This window comes from Pelodiscus sinensis, chromosome 2 (assembly GCF_052426305.1).
Source record: "Pelodiscus sinensis isolate ZL-2025 chromosome 2, ASM5242630v1, whole genome shotgun sequence".
NCBI classification, from domain to species: Eukaryota; Metazoa; Chordata; order Testudines; family Trionychidae; genus Pelodiscus; species Pelodiscus sinensis.
The window spans coordinates 64,890,371-64,907,529 of record NC_143053.1 but is presented as its reverse complement, the minus strand read 5'-3'; the positions used below and the strand labels follow the sequence as shown (position 1 = coordinate 64,907,529).

Below are 17,159 nucleotides of genomic sequence, written 5' to 3'. Positions count from 1 at the left end.
CCCATAATAGAAGGACTAGAGGACACCAAATGAAATTAATGGGTAGCAGGCTTCAAACTAATAACAGAAAGTTCTTCTTCACAAAGCAAATAGTCAACCTGTGGAACTCCTTGCCGCAGGAGGCTGTGAAGGCTAGAACTAGAACAGAGTTTAAAAAGAAGTTAGATAAAGTCATGGAGGTTGGGTCCATGGAGTGCTCTTAGCCAGGGGGTAGGAATGGTGTCCCTGGCCTCTGTTTGTGGAAGGATGGAGATGGATGGCACGAGACAAATGGCTTGGTCATTGTCTTCGGTCCATCCCCTCCAGGATACCTAGTGTTGGCCGCTGTCGGCAGACAGGCTACTGGGCTAGATGGACCTTTTGTCTGACCCAGTACGGCCATTCTTATGTTTTTATGTTCTAAGCTCCGGGCTCAGGGTCTCACTGGACCACCTTGATTTTCATGCAAACCTGCTCCTGGGTGGCCTGGCTGTCAGCTATCCTGCCCTAGACGGCCGCATTCCTGTGCCTAGTGCGGAGGTCGTGGATGTTGGAGGCTTCCCCCCAAACCTCGATGAGGTCCACGATGTCTGCACTAGACCAGGCGGGCGCCCGCCTCTTGCAGCCCCAGGCAGGCTCCTGGGAGCCGCCAGCCTGATCCCGGGAAGAGGCAGAGGGCTGGGTGGCAGGCTCGTGTCGTGCCAGTTGCAGGGTCTGCTGGCTGGGTGCTGGCAGGCTTGCACCTGGCGCGGGCACCATAGCCAGACTGTGCCCCTTTAAGGGCTCCGGAGCCGGGAGGGGGGCAGACAAGTTGCCCTGGTGGTGCCCAGAGTGGCCACCAGGGCAAGCTGGGGAGGGCTAGCCTCCCACTAGTTTGAATTAAATGGCTACACAGCCCTTAATTCGAACTACTTAATTCGAACTAGGCGTTAGTCCTCATAGAATGAGGTTTACCTAGTTCGAATTAAGCGCTCCGCTAGTTGGAATTAAGTTCGAACTAGCGGTTTGCCTGTGTAGTATTACCAAAAATGTTCATCTGTATGACTGTATTAACCTTCCCTTTTATAGTGGTGATATGCATGAAATAAGTCCTGTATATAAAAAATAACATACAAGAAAGCTCGTGTATGGATAAAATGCTCTTGTGTAACTAAAGTACATGTATATAAAATCTTATCCATATATTAATGCAGACAATTTTGATATTTTTCAGTATTCCTGCCAGTTAGTATACAGTGCATGATGCTGGTTTCAAATAGAAAAGAAAGATTTAATACCTGCATTTCAATCCTTTTAGCCTTACACCTGAAATTGTCAGTACGCCTTCTTCCCCAGAAGAAGAGGAGAAATCCATTCTTAATGCCACTATTCTGATTGATGACTCCATTGCAACAACTAAAATTCAGATTAGATTAGCAGATGGAAGCCGTTTGATACAAAGATTCAATCAAACACACAGGTAAACTAATGTCATAGAGGTACAACAACTAACCGTGTTTCTTTCAGTAACATTTTATATCTAGTAGATAGAAAAGGAACTAAAGTAGCAGCTGGCATATAAAAAGGACAGAATGACTGTTACGCAGATACAGTGTGTAAGCACTTTACTAATTATGAATGTTTGCAATAGAGCAATACTAGAGGTAGAATAACACTTCCGGGGGTAATCCAATTCACTCATTAGGAACTGCTAAATTCATATAACTTTCACCATCCAAGATCATGCTGGCTTTGTTTGGCTGGCTGATGTGTGCTATTCTGCACTTACTTACCCATTCTAAGGGCGTATTTGTGCAGAGTTTGGCAGAGTTATACTGTTGTCACACTTTCTGCTCATGTGCGTAAGAGCTGTGATGGCAGAGGGTAGACAGTTCAGGCTGGGATACAGTCAGCAGAAGGATTTTTTTTAAAACGTGAATAGTACAACCTCTCTTTTTTCCCCCCCCTAATTGGTTAAGAGCAAGGCAGCTGAGGCTCAGTCCAGTTAAAATAATGGTGTTGCTGCTAGGCTGGAAGTAAAGCTTTCTTGGAAATAGATTTCCTGTCCCATTACAATTTTTGTAATGTCAAAAATACTCACATTCTGTATAGGCACAAAAACAATCTTTTGAGGTAGTTGCAAAGAGCCAAAGAAAAATAAATCCCATAATAGTCAATGTAGGGTGCAAAGGACACTCACCTGGGATGTGGAAGACCATGTTCAGTTCCCTGATCTGAATCGAGGAGAACCAGACTCGTAGTTGGATCTCCCGCATGCAGCTGAGTGCTCTAACAACTGAGTGTCCTGCTTGTCTAGAAACTGTCAGCAAAAGTACTTTGGATGACACCATAACTTCGGATGACACCGAGTCTACTCAACACGCGGTCCATGGGCTGCATGCAGCCTGTGGTGCCTTGAGCTGCTTCCTGGGCTCATTGCTGGGGCTCCAGCAGCAGAGCCAAGCACTGAGCCGTGCAGCTTTGAACCAGGCTGTGCGCGCAGGAGCTGCCAGCCAGCTGGGTGGGGAGGGAAGGTGGAGACAGCAAGAGGCGGCGGCAGAGCACGCCTGCCGCATCTGCCACAGCAGCAGCACCTCCCCACAAGCAGAGCCATGTCTGCGCGTGTGTGGGAACTGCCAGCCAACAAGGAGGTGGGGAGTGGCAAAAGGTGGCGGCAAAGCACATCTGCTGCATCTGCCACAGTGGCAGCGCCTCCCCGAGCCAGGTCACATCGGCATGTGCAGGAGCTGCTGGGGGCAGCAAGAGGCGCGTGGCAAGGCAGTGGCAGAGCTGGGCAGCAAGACAGCGATGCAGTGGCGGAGCCAGGCAGTGAGACTAGAGTGAGAGAGGTCTGGGTGGGGGCTTGGGTAGTAATCAATATACAGGCAGTCCCCGGGTTATGTACAAGATAGGGACTGTAGGTTTGTTCTTAAGTTGAATCTGTATGTAAGTCGGAAATGGCGTCCAGATTCAGCCGCTGCTGAAACTGATTAGTTTCAACAGCGGCTGAATCTGGACGCCAGTTCTGACTTACATACACATTCAACTTAAGAACCCCAGGCATCCCCAAGTCAGCTGCTGCTGAAACTGATCAGCGGCTGATTCCAGGAAGCCCGGGGCAGGAGCTTCCTGTAGTCAGCCACTGGTCAGTTTCAGCAGCGGCTGCCTGGGGCAGAGCAGCTGGGGTGCTGCTGGGTTGGTCCAGTAGTGCTGCCGCTCCTCGGTGCTACTGGACCAACCCAGCAGCACCCAAGCTGCTCTGCCCCAGGCATCCTGATTTAGCCGCTGCTGAAACTGACGAGCAGTGGCTGAATCAGGACGCCTGGGGCAGAGCAGCCGGGGTTCTGCCGGGTTGGTCCAGTAGCACCCAGAGCGGCGCTACGGGACCAACCGGCAGCGCCCCAGCTGCTGTACCACAGGCGTCCGGAGCAAAGCCGCAGAGCATGGGGTCAGCGGGACAGCCCAGACACGCCGTGGCTGTCCTGCTGCCCTCGGGCTCCTTGGCTTTGCTCTGCTTTGCTCCCCGTCTCCCTGGTCTACAGACCAGGGGGACGGGGAGCAAAGCCGCGGAACATGCGGGCAGCGGACAGCCCAGATGCATCTGGGCTGTCCGCTGCCAGCGTGTTCCGCCGCTTTGCTCCCCGTCCCCCTGGTCTGCAGACCAGGGAGACAGGGAGCAAAGCAGAGCAAAGCCAAGGAGCACGCGGGCAGCGGACAGCCCAGACGCGTCTGGGCTGTCCACTGCCCGCGTGCTCCGCCGCTTTGCTTCCTCTCCCTGGTCTGCTGGAGACCAGGGAGACAGGTCCCGTTCGTAACTGCGGATCCGACGTAAGTTGGATCCGCGTAACTTGGGGACTGCCTGTACAGCCTGTCCCTGAGTTACAAATGGTCGAGTTACGACTGTTCGCATTTACGACCAAAGCTCCCATGGAGCAGTCTTAAAGGCCGTCCCCGAGTTACGAACATGACCCACGCTTACAAACAGCGCAGTCGCTATGTAACTCAGTGAGGCCCGAGTTACGAACAAATTGAGTTATGGCCAAGTATTTGGTCCATAACTCATTCGTAACTCAGGGAGAGGCTGTAATGGTCTTCCGTTGATATGTGTTTTAGTAGTTAAATTGCTGAATTGTCATTGCTCATTAAAAGTGCTGTCATATGGGTGAAAATCAGGTAAATATTGCATTTTAGTAATATCAGCAGAACTGACTTAAATGGGGCCTGCGTGTTGTGTATCTTGCATCAATCTTTGTATTCATGCCTGTCAGTATCAAAGAAGCTATTTGCATATATTTGCAACCGCGCTTAAGTTGCGGCCCTTGGCCTGTTCTGTGGGTATGATTGTGGCCCCCGGGCTTCCAAAGTTGAGTAGCCCTGTCCTAAGCAGTGTCAACATAAAAAATGAGTAATCATCTTTAAACCAGCCAAAATGCAAAGTATATAGGACTGGAGAACAAAATTAATGTTGCAAAATTCTTCCAGAAGAAAAATAACATACTTGTGCAGCCTTTGGAGATTTAGTGTAATAAGTCCTCTTCAACCAACAATTAAGAAAGCACACTGCAGTATTCAGGGCTTAGTTACACCACAGGACTTTTGGGGCGGCGAGGGATATGTCTGTTTCTCTCAGAAATTCCATCCTAAGCCCAGAAAACCTTTCCTGACAAGAGTTTTGTTGAAACTAGTGTGTTCTCACAAAAAGTTTTGGTAAGTCAGCATTTTGTGACAAACCACTGCATTGAATGTTCCTGACCAAAATTTAAAATGTGTGATCATCATGCCATTTTTCCCCATTATTGAGGGAGTTTCCCCACTTTCAAAGGAGTTTTGCCTTCCAGAAGTAGGAGGAGGATTCTGGACCCCAACCTGCCCCTGGAATCTCATGTATTAATAGCCATGAGCACTTGTTTCCATATATTTTTGTTAGGCAAAAATGTCCCTTTCTCTTATAGCTGTCATAATTATCCAAGCACTAATGATGTCAATATAGAGCACCCTTCACTGGCCAATGTGTGGCAGATGATCTGTGAGAAATTACAACTACTGCAAAATGTTGCTGTGTGCTGCTTAGTTGTTGGTTGAAGAGGACTTATTACACTAACTCTCCAAAGATTGCACAAGATAATTATTTTTTGCAACAGTAATTTTGTTCTCCAGCCCCACTTGCATTGTGGCTGGCGGACAAATGACTACTATTCTATGTGCTGACACTGCTTATGATGTCATCGGAAGTACTTTTGCTGACAGTTCTTAGACTGTGGATGGTAGGTAAGGTATTCAATGGAAGACTTTTTGGATTTGGAACATATTCCTGCCCTCGATAAGCATTTTTCTGTCAGAACCAGAATCTGCTGACTTTTCAGGGTGCAGAAAGGCTGTGGACCTGAGTGGGGTCATGGCTCACTCAGGCCTACCATAATCAGAGACTGTGTGAATGTCAAGTTTACATGAATTTATTAAAGGTGTTTATTTTGGAACTATGCACCAGGGCAGTGGGAGTTCTGGTCCTGGACATTGTGATTTAGGGACCATCATAATTTCAGTGCCTAGCTACACAACAGAGGTGCTATTGTATTGGTTTTCTTTTCTTTTGGACTTGTGGAGTTGGGACAGTATTGATCACTGGGAATTGAAGCTGATTAAGGAACTGGCAATAATTTGGTTTGGCTTTGTCGTGTTGTGTATTTGATTTTATGCATGTACTCAAACTGCTGAATGAGTAAATTACATTGAAAAATAAAAGGTGTTTATCCAGTGAACTTCTGTGCCACAGCCTCGATCCTCCATGATGTGCCCCTGTGGGTGCTCTGCATCAAGTTCTCATGTGCCTTTGGAGCCCTTTATTGCAGTTTTTCAGCTAGCAGTGACTTTGTCTCTCACATACACCCTATGCCGCCTCATGCCAAACACCGTGGTTATACAGGGGTATGCAGGCAAACTGCCCTTTGCTTCTTAATCACTTTGGCCTGAGATGGTGCCTTAGTTTATCTGCCTTTGCCTCAGCCATTCTGTTTTTCCTTAGTGTACAGGTGCTTAGTCTAGTAGTTGATAATATAATTAGAGAAAAAATAACTAGCACTGAGGAAATTATATTGAGAGCACTACGTAGGTGGACTGTGGACATGTCATCAGACTGGAAGACCACTGCCTCCCAAACAGACCTTGTATGGGGAGTAGAGGTAGGGCAAAAGAAAGAAGGTTCATCGGTATGAGCATTTCAAATCTAATTTAAAATACAGTCTGTGTGAGCTGGGATTAATCTCAAAGAACTCAAACAGTTCAGAACTGGACTCACAGGAGGTGTCCGACAAGATTAGCATGCCATGATTTCAGTGAGATTGACAGAATTGTTTCCAGGCTACATGTGAAATGCATCATAGAGCTGCATCGTTAAACATCTTCGATGGACTTTCTGTGCCGTCTGTTCGACCAGCTTTGTGCATCAGGGTTTGGACTTCAGAGTCATAAGCATAGCCATAGATGAGAATTGTAATAATATGGTTGTGGTTGTCAGTGATGGATGACTACTGCTAGTAGCAGCTATGGTTTGTAGATCAGTGTTTCTTAAACTTTTTAAGACCGAGAAACATCAAACAATTTTTTTTATGGGGAACACCAAGGATTTTTTTGTTGAGGAAAAAACAAAGTCCCCAGGGAAAAGTTGAGGGGTGGGGGGAAAAAAAGGAGGCTTGTCCTTTTAAAGGCGGCCATTTTGAATTCTGTTCTCTCCACGGCACACCTCTGACTGCCTTGCGGCACACTGGGTGTGCCGCGGAACACACTTTAAGAAACGCTGATATAGATTGTGAGGGAATAGTTTTGTTCTCTTCCCCCTTTTCTTCCTCCGAGAGACTCATTTTTCTGGTAAGGCATGCCTATCTCACCAGACTTCTAATGCTTTCTCTCTTGCTGATAGGTTTTCTTGTAAACTTGGTCCACTCTAAGGGTGTGTCTAGACTACATGCCTCCTTTGACGGAGGCATGTAGATTAGCCAGATCGGCAGAGGGAAATGATCGCGGCTTCATTTAAATTTAAATGGCTGCCCCGCTCTGCCGATCAGCTGTTTGTCGGCAGATCGGGGCAGTCTGGACGCGATGCCCCGACAAAGAAGCCTTTCTTCATTGGCACAGGTAAGCCTCATGAAACCAGGTTTACCTGTGCCGATGAAGAAAGGCTTCTTTGTCGGGGCATCGCGTCCAGACTGCCCCGATCTGCCGACAAACAGCTGATCGGCAGATCGGGGCAGCCATTTAAATTTAAATGAAGCCGCGATTATTTTAATCGCGGCTTCATTTCCCTCTTCCGATCTGGCTAATCTACATGCCTCCGTCGAAGGAGGCATGTAGTCTAGACACACCCTAAGTGTGTTCATTGGTGTGGGAGTCCCACATTTCTCAGAATAGCAACTTTTGCTTGGTCTGAAGTCTAGGCCAAGGGAGACATCATCTACCTCCTGAATGCCTGGCACACCCAGAGCATGCCTTTTACCTTGAGGCAAGTTTTCCCTAGGAAGGGGAAGACTTTGGAGGTTTCTGGGAATACTCCCATAAAGAGAAATGCAGACTCTCGTTCCAAGGAGCCAGCTCTAGAAAGATCATGTCCCCTGCCAAATCTCTGGCCTCCGAGGCCAAAGCCTTCTTTACAGTGAACTGGTGGGGCGTGAACTACTGGAGCACCCAGGAAAGGAGATATGGCTCTGACTGGGTGTCAGGATCCTTTACCCTCAAGGAGAACAGGTGTGGGGTGCTGTCAAGTTAAGCCCAGCAGTCAATACTAATAGATCTGACTCAGCCAGCAGTGCCATTATTCCCCTTAACTCTGTCATTGATGCCAGTGCAATTTATTCAGCTATCACTATGCACCTGGAGTGCAATTCATCAGTGCCACTGGCTTTGGAGACCATGACCTCGGCTACTACTTCAGTACCGGATACCTTCTCAATATCACAAGAATTCCAGTATTATAAAAACTTTGTGGTATCTGATGGACCAGAATCCATGCTTCTTATGGGTTCTACATGCCTTTTGGTAGCAAGATTCCAGTCTCTTGGACTACAGTCCTCTGACACTGTAGGAATCTGCACCATTTTCAGTGGGTGTCTTGCTCCCCCGGCCCCATCTTGTCATCCTCCCCCATGGGATGCAATAGAAGAGTAAGAGGGAGACTTCCAGTCAGTCTCCTGTCTCGGTCATGAGTCAACAACATGACCCTTCAGGAATCTCTTTTTGGCTAGCCATAGAGAGGGTTGCATTGGCCACCAAGAGTGGTATAACCAACCTTCTATTCTGCTTTCACTTCCATATGGATTACATTTGCCGTAGTGGGACATTTTGAGTGGCCTATCAGCAACAGCTTGGTACTGTTCCTAGGAAGAGTAGGGTGGTGCAACCTTCTCCTCCCCAATCAGTACCACCACCAGAGAGATTTGAAAATCAGGAGGTTAGGGTAGATGAAGCCTGAAAATCCCATCTCATCTTTCTCTCCAGATGAGATTGTTGTGCTTCCACCACCTTTCATAGTGACAATTTCAGACAGTTTCTAGACCTCATTAGGATAGCTGATACACTTCAGATTCTTCTCAAAGAGGTCAAAGTTTTGCAACATAGACTGCTAGATATCATGCAATCAGCAACACACTCCAACTGGCATTACCCATCAAGGAAGCACGCCTGATGGAAACCAATCCTGGGTTGGGAATCCCAGACTGTGGATTCAAGGAGCTCTGGCCGTGATTTGGGTGAACCAGGATGCAAAGTAGGTAGTCCACAGCCCACTTAGGCGCACCCATAGGTGTGCCTCTACTTTGGCCTATCACTGTCATGAGGTTCTTCTCAAAATTATTTGCCGTAGCGGTATCTTACCTTCAGTGGGAAATTACTCTAGTCGTTCTATATGTCAACAACTGATTGCTGAAGAGATGCTCCTAGGAAGCAGTGCATGTGCATGGCCCTTGCTCTGTTCCAGGAGTTGGGCTTGCAGTGAATCGAAAGAAATCTACATTGACACCCATACAAGGATACTGTTTACAGATGTGTATTTGGATTCATTGACAGCCAGAGCCTATCCTCCTTTGGACTGAACTATTCAAAGAAGTCCTAGAACCACAATAAATAACTGTCTTCAATTCTTGGAATACATGGGAGCTTGCACCTTTGTGATCAATCATGTAAATCTGCTTCCAAGTTTAGCTCAGATCAACCTACTTCCCGTCAGGGATACTCTGGACAGGTATCTTAAAACGCTTCTAAGCTGGTGGAAAGAACAGATCAATGTCCGTTTGAACATCCCTTTCAGTTGCCCGACCCTTTCAGTAACTTTAAAAAATGATTCACCCATGTTAGAATAGGAGCCCATCTAGATTCCTTCACAATTAAGGGCAGATGGACAGCCCAGGAAATCAGTCTACACGTCAATCTGAGCTCAGACTGCCAGGAATGGTTGCAGTCATTTTCTAGCCCTCATCAAGGGCAAAACAATCAGGATGATAACAGGCAACATGCCCTACATATTCTACATCAGCAAGTGGACAGGTACCATGAAGCAATAGCACAGATCCATATTTCAGTGGTCTGTCTCCTAAGCCTTCAAAACACCACCTCCCAATACCCTCAGAAGACGCTTCTCATGGGATCGTGAATGGGAGTTGGACACTCCAGTTCTCCACAGCATATTTCAGAGATGGGATCTGCCACAAGTCAACCTTTTTGCCAACATAGCCTTAGTAAACTTAGTAAACTATTCCTCATTCACATATCAGTCAGACTGCCATTCAAGTTTCCAACCATTCCTCACTTTCTATCTCAGAATTCAGGTTGCATGAATTATCCCATCCTAATGGTTCTACATCTCAGAGCATGGTTCCTTAAAGGTTCTTGGGGTTAGAGGGTTTCTGCTCTGTGGGAGTATAACAAGTGGTACTAAACAACAGAAAGACATAGCTTACTTACAGAAATAGTAAAAATATTCTCTTTGTTGTGGTGGTTGCTCCCTCTGGCCTGATTGAGTTCCACTGCCATCCATCTTGGATTACTTGCTGGATCTGAAGAAACTGGAATTTTCCATCAACATGACTAAGGGACATTTCATCCCCCTCTGGAATTCTTTGTATTTTCTCACCTGGCATCAAGATTCATTACAACATTTGGCAAGCTCTACCTGCTCATGAGTCAGCCTACTCCCATCTGGGACCTCAACTTGGTTCTCAATCACCTTAATAAGACCTCATTCAAACAATGATACTTTGCACTGATTTATTTGTGGAGACAGTCATCTTAGTTGTTGTCATATCAGCCCATAGGTTTGCGAAAATTGGGGCCTTAATGGCAGATCCCTCCCCTTATGTGTTCTTCAACTATAAGGTATTTCCATACCCTGGATGTCAGAAGAGCTTTGGCAATTTCAAAGGTCACCTTGGCTCTTCATCTCCATCATGGATAGATCCAGGGAGCCTCTAATTCTATTCAGAGACTATTGAAATTAATACCTCATTTTTACTTGAGAGTCCACAAGTATGCAGTCCCTTCTCTCTTCCCCTCCTCCCCTTCCCAGTGAATAGAACATTCATCCAGCTCTCAGACAACATCTACGGCAATACTGAAGCACGTTCCATTTTCTGAGATATGTAGGATCACTGCATGGGTTTTAGTACACACATTTATGAATCTTCGTGGCCTCCATATCATTGGATCTGATGCATCAGTAGGTTCTGCAGTATTATCTTCAATTCTGGACTCTAGCTAGGTTTGTATTAGGGGATAAGTTTGAATGAAGATGTGCAACTCCAGCTATGTTAATTACGTAGCTGGAGTTGAAGTATCTTAAATTGAATTTTGGTGCCGTCCACACAGTGAGAGGTCAACAGGAGCACACTCTCCCATCAACTTCCCCTACTCCTTGTAGAAGCAGGACTAACGGTGCAAAAAGGAGCACCCTCTCAGTTCGAATTAGCATGTCTTCATTAGACTCACTAATTTGAACCCCAGAAGAGATTGACTGCAGCAGCTTCAATCTTCTCTGTAGACATAGCCTGTATGAAGCTTACTCCTTGATGTGGGGATAGTGCCCAGAAGTCTTCTGAAGTGGAGCACTGATAGATTCCCTATTCAAAGAAGATGAGTAACCACTTCTTGTGCAATAACTACAGTAGTCTTCAAGACGTGTTACTCTGAGTGCTCTATTACCTTCCCTTCTTCCCCTCTGCTTCAGGTTGTTCCTTAAGGGACATTTGGGTAGAGAAGTAACTGAGGCCTGTTTGCCTGCACATCCCTATATAGGATAAACTTAAAAAACAACAAAAGGTCTGGGAGCACTTTATAGACTAACAAAACACGTAGATGGTATCATGAGCTTTCGTGGGCACAGCCCACTTCTTCAGGCATAGTGTTCAAGCGCACAGGCCAAACAGACACCAGTAGCTGAAAATCTCCAATCAAGGACTCATAGAGCACTCAGAGAGAAACGCAGCTCAAGGTTATTTTACAAGGTGAATAACTTTATATGGTAAGACAAGCCATATGTTCACCCTTATTTTTCAGTCCTCCTATTCAAAAAGCAAAGAGCTCTAGATTGTAATCCTCATCATTTGAAGAATATTATCAAATATAGCTGTACGATCAAACTGTGTTTGCAGTATTCAAATTTTTGCCTTTATTGGTGTTGGCAGCTGATTCTTGTTGAAATTAATTCGTTACTAATTTTCAGTGTTTATATCATATCATATTCTATTATTTCAACAGGATTATGGATGTTCGAGACTTTATTATTCAGTCCCGTCCTACATTTGCAGCTGCTGACTTTGTTCTTGTGACTACATTTCCAAATAAAGAGCTAACCGATGAAAATCTGACACTACAAGAAGCAGATATCCTTAACACTGTGATTCTTCAACAACTAAAATAATTTTGCACCTGTCAGTGTAATATAGCTTTTGGGGATACATAATGTGCCAAACTGTCGTTAAAGAATGCTTCCAATGGTGCAGAGAAAAGGAATCAAATCCAAATCCAAATCTTTTTTTCCATTTGTACAGCTCAGTTTTGTTTTTATTTCTGTTCTGTCTTCCAACTATTGCATCTTTGAATCATATTTTAAAGTTATTTCTCACAAAATGTTTTTACAGTTTTGACACTAAGCTTGTATAAATTGATATGTTCCAAACTTAGCAAGAACTAATAAGCTACTTGAGTAACACAGATATTGCTTATATTTTTAGGGGGGGGGGCAGTTTTTTTCAGGGAGTCAGAATCTTTTTACACACTTGGTAAGTCTTGCACTAAGGAAATGTTTTTATACTGATTTGGTAAACAGTGATTTGAAAATTTAACTCAGTAGGTTGAGATGTGTTTACCTCCCTTAGCAAATAGATTTTCAAGTATTCTCTTTGTAAGTTGACCTGTTTACATGCTGTAACATAATTTTAAAATATTCTACTTGTTCTGTTTTGTTGGTGCAGTACAATTACATAAAATAACTTATAAATATTTTCCTGTACATTATTCCATAACATTCACTATGAGTGGATCAGTAACAAAAGAAAAACCAATCTCAACCTTTTCTGAATATATTTAATAATCTAACTGATATTTAATAATTTTCTCACTCATACTTTAGTTGTAATTCTTATCTTGATAAGAATTTAGTTTAATAGAAATGGTAGCGAGTAATAGCTAATGGACAAACATCAAGGTTCACAATTTCAAAATAATTGGACTGACAATCACATTCAAACACCCACAGCAATTGAGATCTATGCCGATACTCAATGCCATACACAAGCAATTGTTTAGATGCCCAAACGACATTTGTGTGCACACATACAAGACTTGTTCATGCAATCACTTCAATGCACAAAAAATGTCATTTTACATGCATTTTTTGCACGTGGACTTTAGGTCTTCCTATTTGGTATTTTGGCCAAAAGTATTAAATTTTCATAATGGTGCCATGGACATATTGTTATGCAATTTTATTTATTCTCATTGGCACCTACAAGATTAAACAATCACAATTCTTTGAAAATACATCCTTTTTAAAGTGTTTAATCTTGCACTCTGCTATGCAGATAGAAATACCGTGAAGTGGAAAATGGGCTTTTTATTTTAAAAACGAATATTATTTCCCAACATCTTGAAAACTTATTTCACTACACTTAGTTCACCCTTGCTCAGAAGACTTTATTTTAAATTCTTACTTCAAAGCAGGCATTTCCACCTATAAGTTATTTTTAGCCATTTGAAACCATATATGAGGTCAGATTTTTGTAAGACAAATGTCTGCATGATTTAAACTATCACAAATACATTGTTTATGCTAATCAATAAAGAAAACATTTTAAGCTAAAAATGTCCGATAGCTTTTTCATATTCTGTAATTCTCAATTATGTTGTGACAAACTAGTTGTTTGTGTGTTTTGCATGATGCGCGTTGTGTGTTTGAGGTGAGGTGGGAAGGAAATATAAGTTAAAAACAATTTTTAAATACTAGACCTAAATTATAGAGCTCCACATAAGAGTTCTCATATGGATCTGAACCATTCCAAAGTTTGGCCATATTTGGATTCAAGGATTAGCTTCATGTTGATCCCTAATAAAATGTAAGCTCCACACAGGTAAAAACAAATTAAGTAGTTTATTTTGCATAAGGAACTGTGGTTACATAAAATAAATGGATACTAATTTTTCAGGATTTATGAAGACATATAACTTCTTCACATTATCATCCTTTCTTTATTCCAAGTAGCCAATGAACTTGTAATGTAAAAGCTTTGGAACATCTGGGTAAAAATCTTTATTTCAAGATCAGAAAAAATACAACATGCATTTGTATTTATTAATGATATATTTGGAGTTATTTGGACAGTTGTTTTTAAGCTTTTTTTGCTGAGCTCCCCTCCTTTTGAGTTGCATTTTTTGAGTGTCCAACCCAACTCTGACAAAAACAGATACAATATTTGCCCCCTCTCCTCAGGTTTTCAAAGTGGGTTAAGGTGCACACAATGGTCTTGGGGAGCAGAGCCAGCACTGGGTGTGACTGCAGTGGATGTTGGCATTTACGCACAGGCTCCATGGCCAGCTGAGATGAATGAAGGAATGGAAGTGGTATTCTTCCTGTGATCTGCTGCACAGGTCTGGCATCACCCCCTTAGGCCCCCCCAAATGTTCCTCCATACCTCCTTGTGATGATGTATACCAGATTTTCTGAGACCCTCTGCTGGAGGATTTGTGGTCCTGCCACAACCCATAATAGGGCAACTGAGGGGGTAGTTGTGTGGCACACAGTCCACATGGCCCAGCAAGTCAGTGTAAGAAGAGCTGCAGGAGTAAGTCCAGTTGATTGCGGGAGCTGGAGGACCATAGATGATGTGTAGCTGGCTGAGGGAGTTTCAGGACAGATGAAGTAATGCTACCAGAAGCTGGGAAGAGTGAGAAGGAGTGGGTCAGGACTCTGGGATTCCATCAGGACAAGGCCCTTAGGTAAAGGTAAAGACACTCTGGAAAAGTGACCCCAGAATTAGAGCAATGGTGTGACTTAGACAATGAGACACAGCAGATGGCTGCTCTCTCGAGCTGGGGTCTCAAACTCTCAGCCTGCAGGCTATCCCCAGCTAGAGCAATTGCGCAATGCAGCCCAAGACTCCCAGCAGGCTGGATGGGGTGCTGTCTGTTACCATTCCCAAAGCTCTGCCTCTTTCCACCCCCCCCACCCCATCCCTCCAGGACGCAGCTTTGGGGATTACTGGGGGGTAGAAACTGGCATGGTGCAGAGGCAACAGTCTGGGTCCCCACACACTCCCCATGTAAGAAGAGCCATTTGGAGATCTGACTTTCTCTACCTGGTTTATTATAGCAACCAGACCCACCACGTACACAAGGGAGAAAACATCATAGAATGTTAGAACTGGAATGAACCTTGAGAGGTCATCAAGTCCAGATCCCTGCTGAGCTCCTATTGATATCTTTGAGGACCTGGACCTTTCTGCATGTTTGGACGGTACCTAGCACAGTGGCTTTGCTGTTCTGATTGGGCCCTCTAGATGCTGGTAAAATATAATTATCAAAAATACCATTGGGTAAATTTTTTTTAGTTTCTTCACCTGTAGCTGCCAAGGGGCATGAAAAATAGCCAACAATAGTGCTTTATAATCCAAGAGTGTTCTCTGCACAGCTCTCCAATAAACCTGGCTGTTCATTTGTTTTATTTATGTATTTTTATCCTTTTGAAGTGATTATTTAGCTCAGCCCATAAAAATTCAGAAAATGCCAACCTGGCAAGGTCTGTTTGCCTTAAAGCCTATATAGTCAGCTATTACCCAATCTACTGCGCAAGCAGAGCAGGTAGAGATGACCTGGAGCTAGTGATTTCCAAATGACCTTCAGTAGTGGCCAAGGCCAATTACAAACAAGTTTCATTTTATGACTTTTCCTAGAACTGGCAAGTAGCATAAAGTTGTTAAAGCCCCATTTGCCACAAACTCAGATACTCTTAACTGAAGAGTCTCTGAAAAGTACAGGAATTAAATGTAGCTGGGATATAGGACTATTTTTATCATAGAGAAGTTGACTGTATTTTACTAATACTAAAATCTATACGCAAAGAATAGTAAGAACCTATCCATAGAATAGTGACCTGACAGTCAATAATCTTGAGCTTGGAGTCCTATTTTATGGACTACATATTCTTTGTGATGAGGGACATAGATCTGGGGGGAGGGGAGCATTATCCCACCCACCCTCAATAGAGCTGAGGCATGGGGGGATTCTCTCTCTCTCTCATGGGGAGTGGAGGAGGCACAGGATGGGATAGCAACCTGTGCTCTGGGTTGCTGTCTAAGTAGCTGGATGCTGCCCCCTGGGTCCTAGTGCCTTCCTGTTTCCTATACAATAGTACATGCTGGGGGCTCTCCATGCTGTGCTACCACTTTGAAATGCATAAGAGCTCCCACTGGGCCTGGGCTGCATGTGGAGTTCTGCATTCCTCCTTTGAAACGTACAAGATCCGCAGCAGGGGCTCTTGTACATTTCAAAGGAGGAATGCAGAAGTGCCTATCGAGTAGTCGATGGAAATTCCATCAACTGCTCGACTAGTAAATTAACCGTTACTTAACCTCCTTAGATTGCATCTCACTAAACATTCCGGCTACGTCTACACTGGCCCCTTTTCCGAAAGGGGCATGCTAATTTTCCAGGTCGTAATAGGGAAATCCGCGGGGGATTTAAATATCCCCCGCGGCATTTAAATAAAAATGTCCACCGCTTTTTTCCGGCTTGTAGAAAAGCTGGAAAAGAGCGTCTACACTGGCCCCGATCCTCCGGAAAAAAGCCCTTTTCCGGAGGATCTCTTATTCCGGAGGATCTTCAAAGTAGGAATAAGAGATCCTCCGGAAAAGGGCTTTTTTCCGGAGGATCGGGGCCAGTGTAGATGCTCTTTTCCAGCTTTTCTACAAGCCGGAAAAAGCGGTGGACATTTTTATTTAAATGCCGCGGGGGATATTTAAATCCCCGCGCGGATTTCCCTATTACGACCTGTGAAATTAGCATGCCCCTTTCGGAAAAGGGGCCAGTGTAGACGAGCCCTCCCTGTTCTACTCTCATATCTGCTGTTCCAAGGTTTAGTCCTCCCTTAGGTATGGATATCACTGGAAATTCCATGCCCTGCTCCTGACTTAACTCATATCTTTCAGCTTGGCTCTGATCACACAAAGACTGCAGGAAAGTCTTGCTTTTCAATTCAAACCCTGCCTCCCACTCTCTTTTCATTGGCTCTTCTGGCTTCCTGCCAACACTTTCTAGAGATTCTCTAGGACCTTTACAGGTAATTTAGTTAACTGAAAGGCTGGGATGTCCCATCCATCACAAGATGGAGTCACTACCCTTGCTTGGAGTGAAGTTTTTTCTTCATGTGAGCAGGCCACTTGTTTCTGAAGGTCCTGACTCATGGCTGGGAGTTCACCACCTGAGCCTGCAGTGCATGGTTTTCAGACTAGAGTTAGCCAACCTCATGCAGTTCTGTTGCCCTTTGGGTACCCTGGATAGTAGTAAGCCTGCTGTTTCCATTCCCTCCACTGGGGCTAGTTCTGTGGAGGAGGTTAGGTGTAGATCTATGCAAACTGTCATTACTGGAGCTTGGGATGTTAGACATGGTGATAAGGATGGTGGCAGTCCAAAGTCAGAAACCAAACCAAAATCCAGAACCAGGAGTTAGA

At 44.5% G+C, this 17,159-nt stretch overlaps 1 protein-coding gene across 1 annotated transcript in view; it reads left to right on the top strand.

The window, feature by feature from the left end:
• Nucleotides 1-13,300, top strand: part of UBXN2B (UBX domain protein 2B) — a 33,755-nt gene extending 20,455 nt beyond the window's left edge. The window contains exons 8-9 of the mRNA XM_075920660.2: nucleotides 1,277-1,438; nucleotides 11,695-13,300. Of these exons, the coding sequence (XP_075776775.2) occupies nucleotides 1,277-1,438; nucleotides 11,695-11,857 (325 nt within the window). The 3' untranslated portion in view covers nucleotides 11,858-13,300. The remainder of the gene's footprint in view (nucleotides 1-1,276; nucleotides 1,439-11,694) is intronic.
• Nucleotides 13,301-17,159: the final 3,859 nt, after the last annotated feature.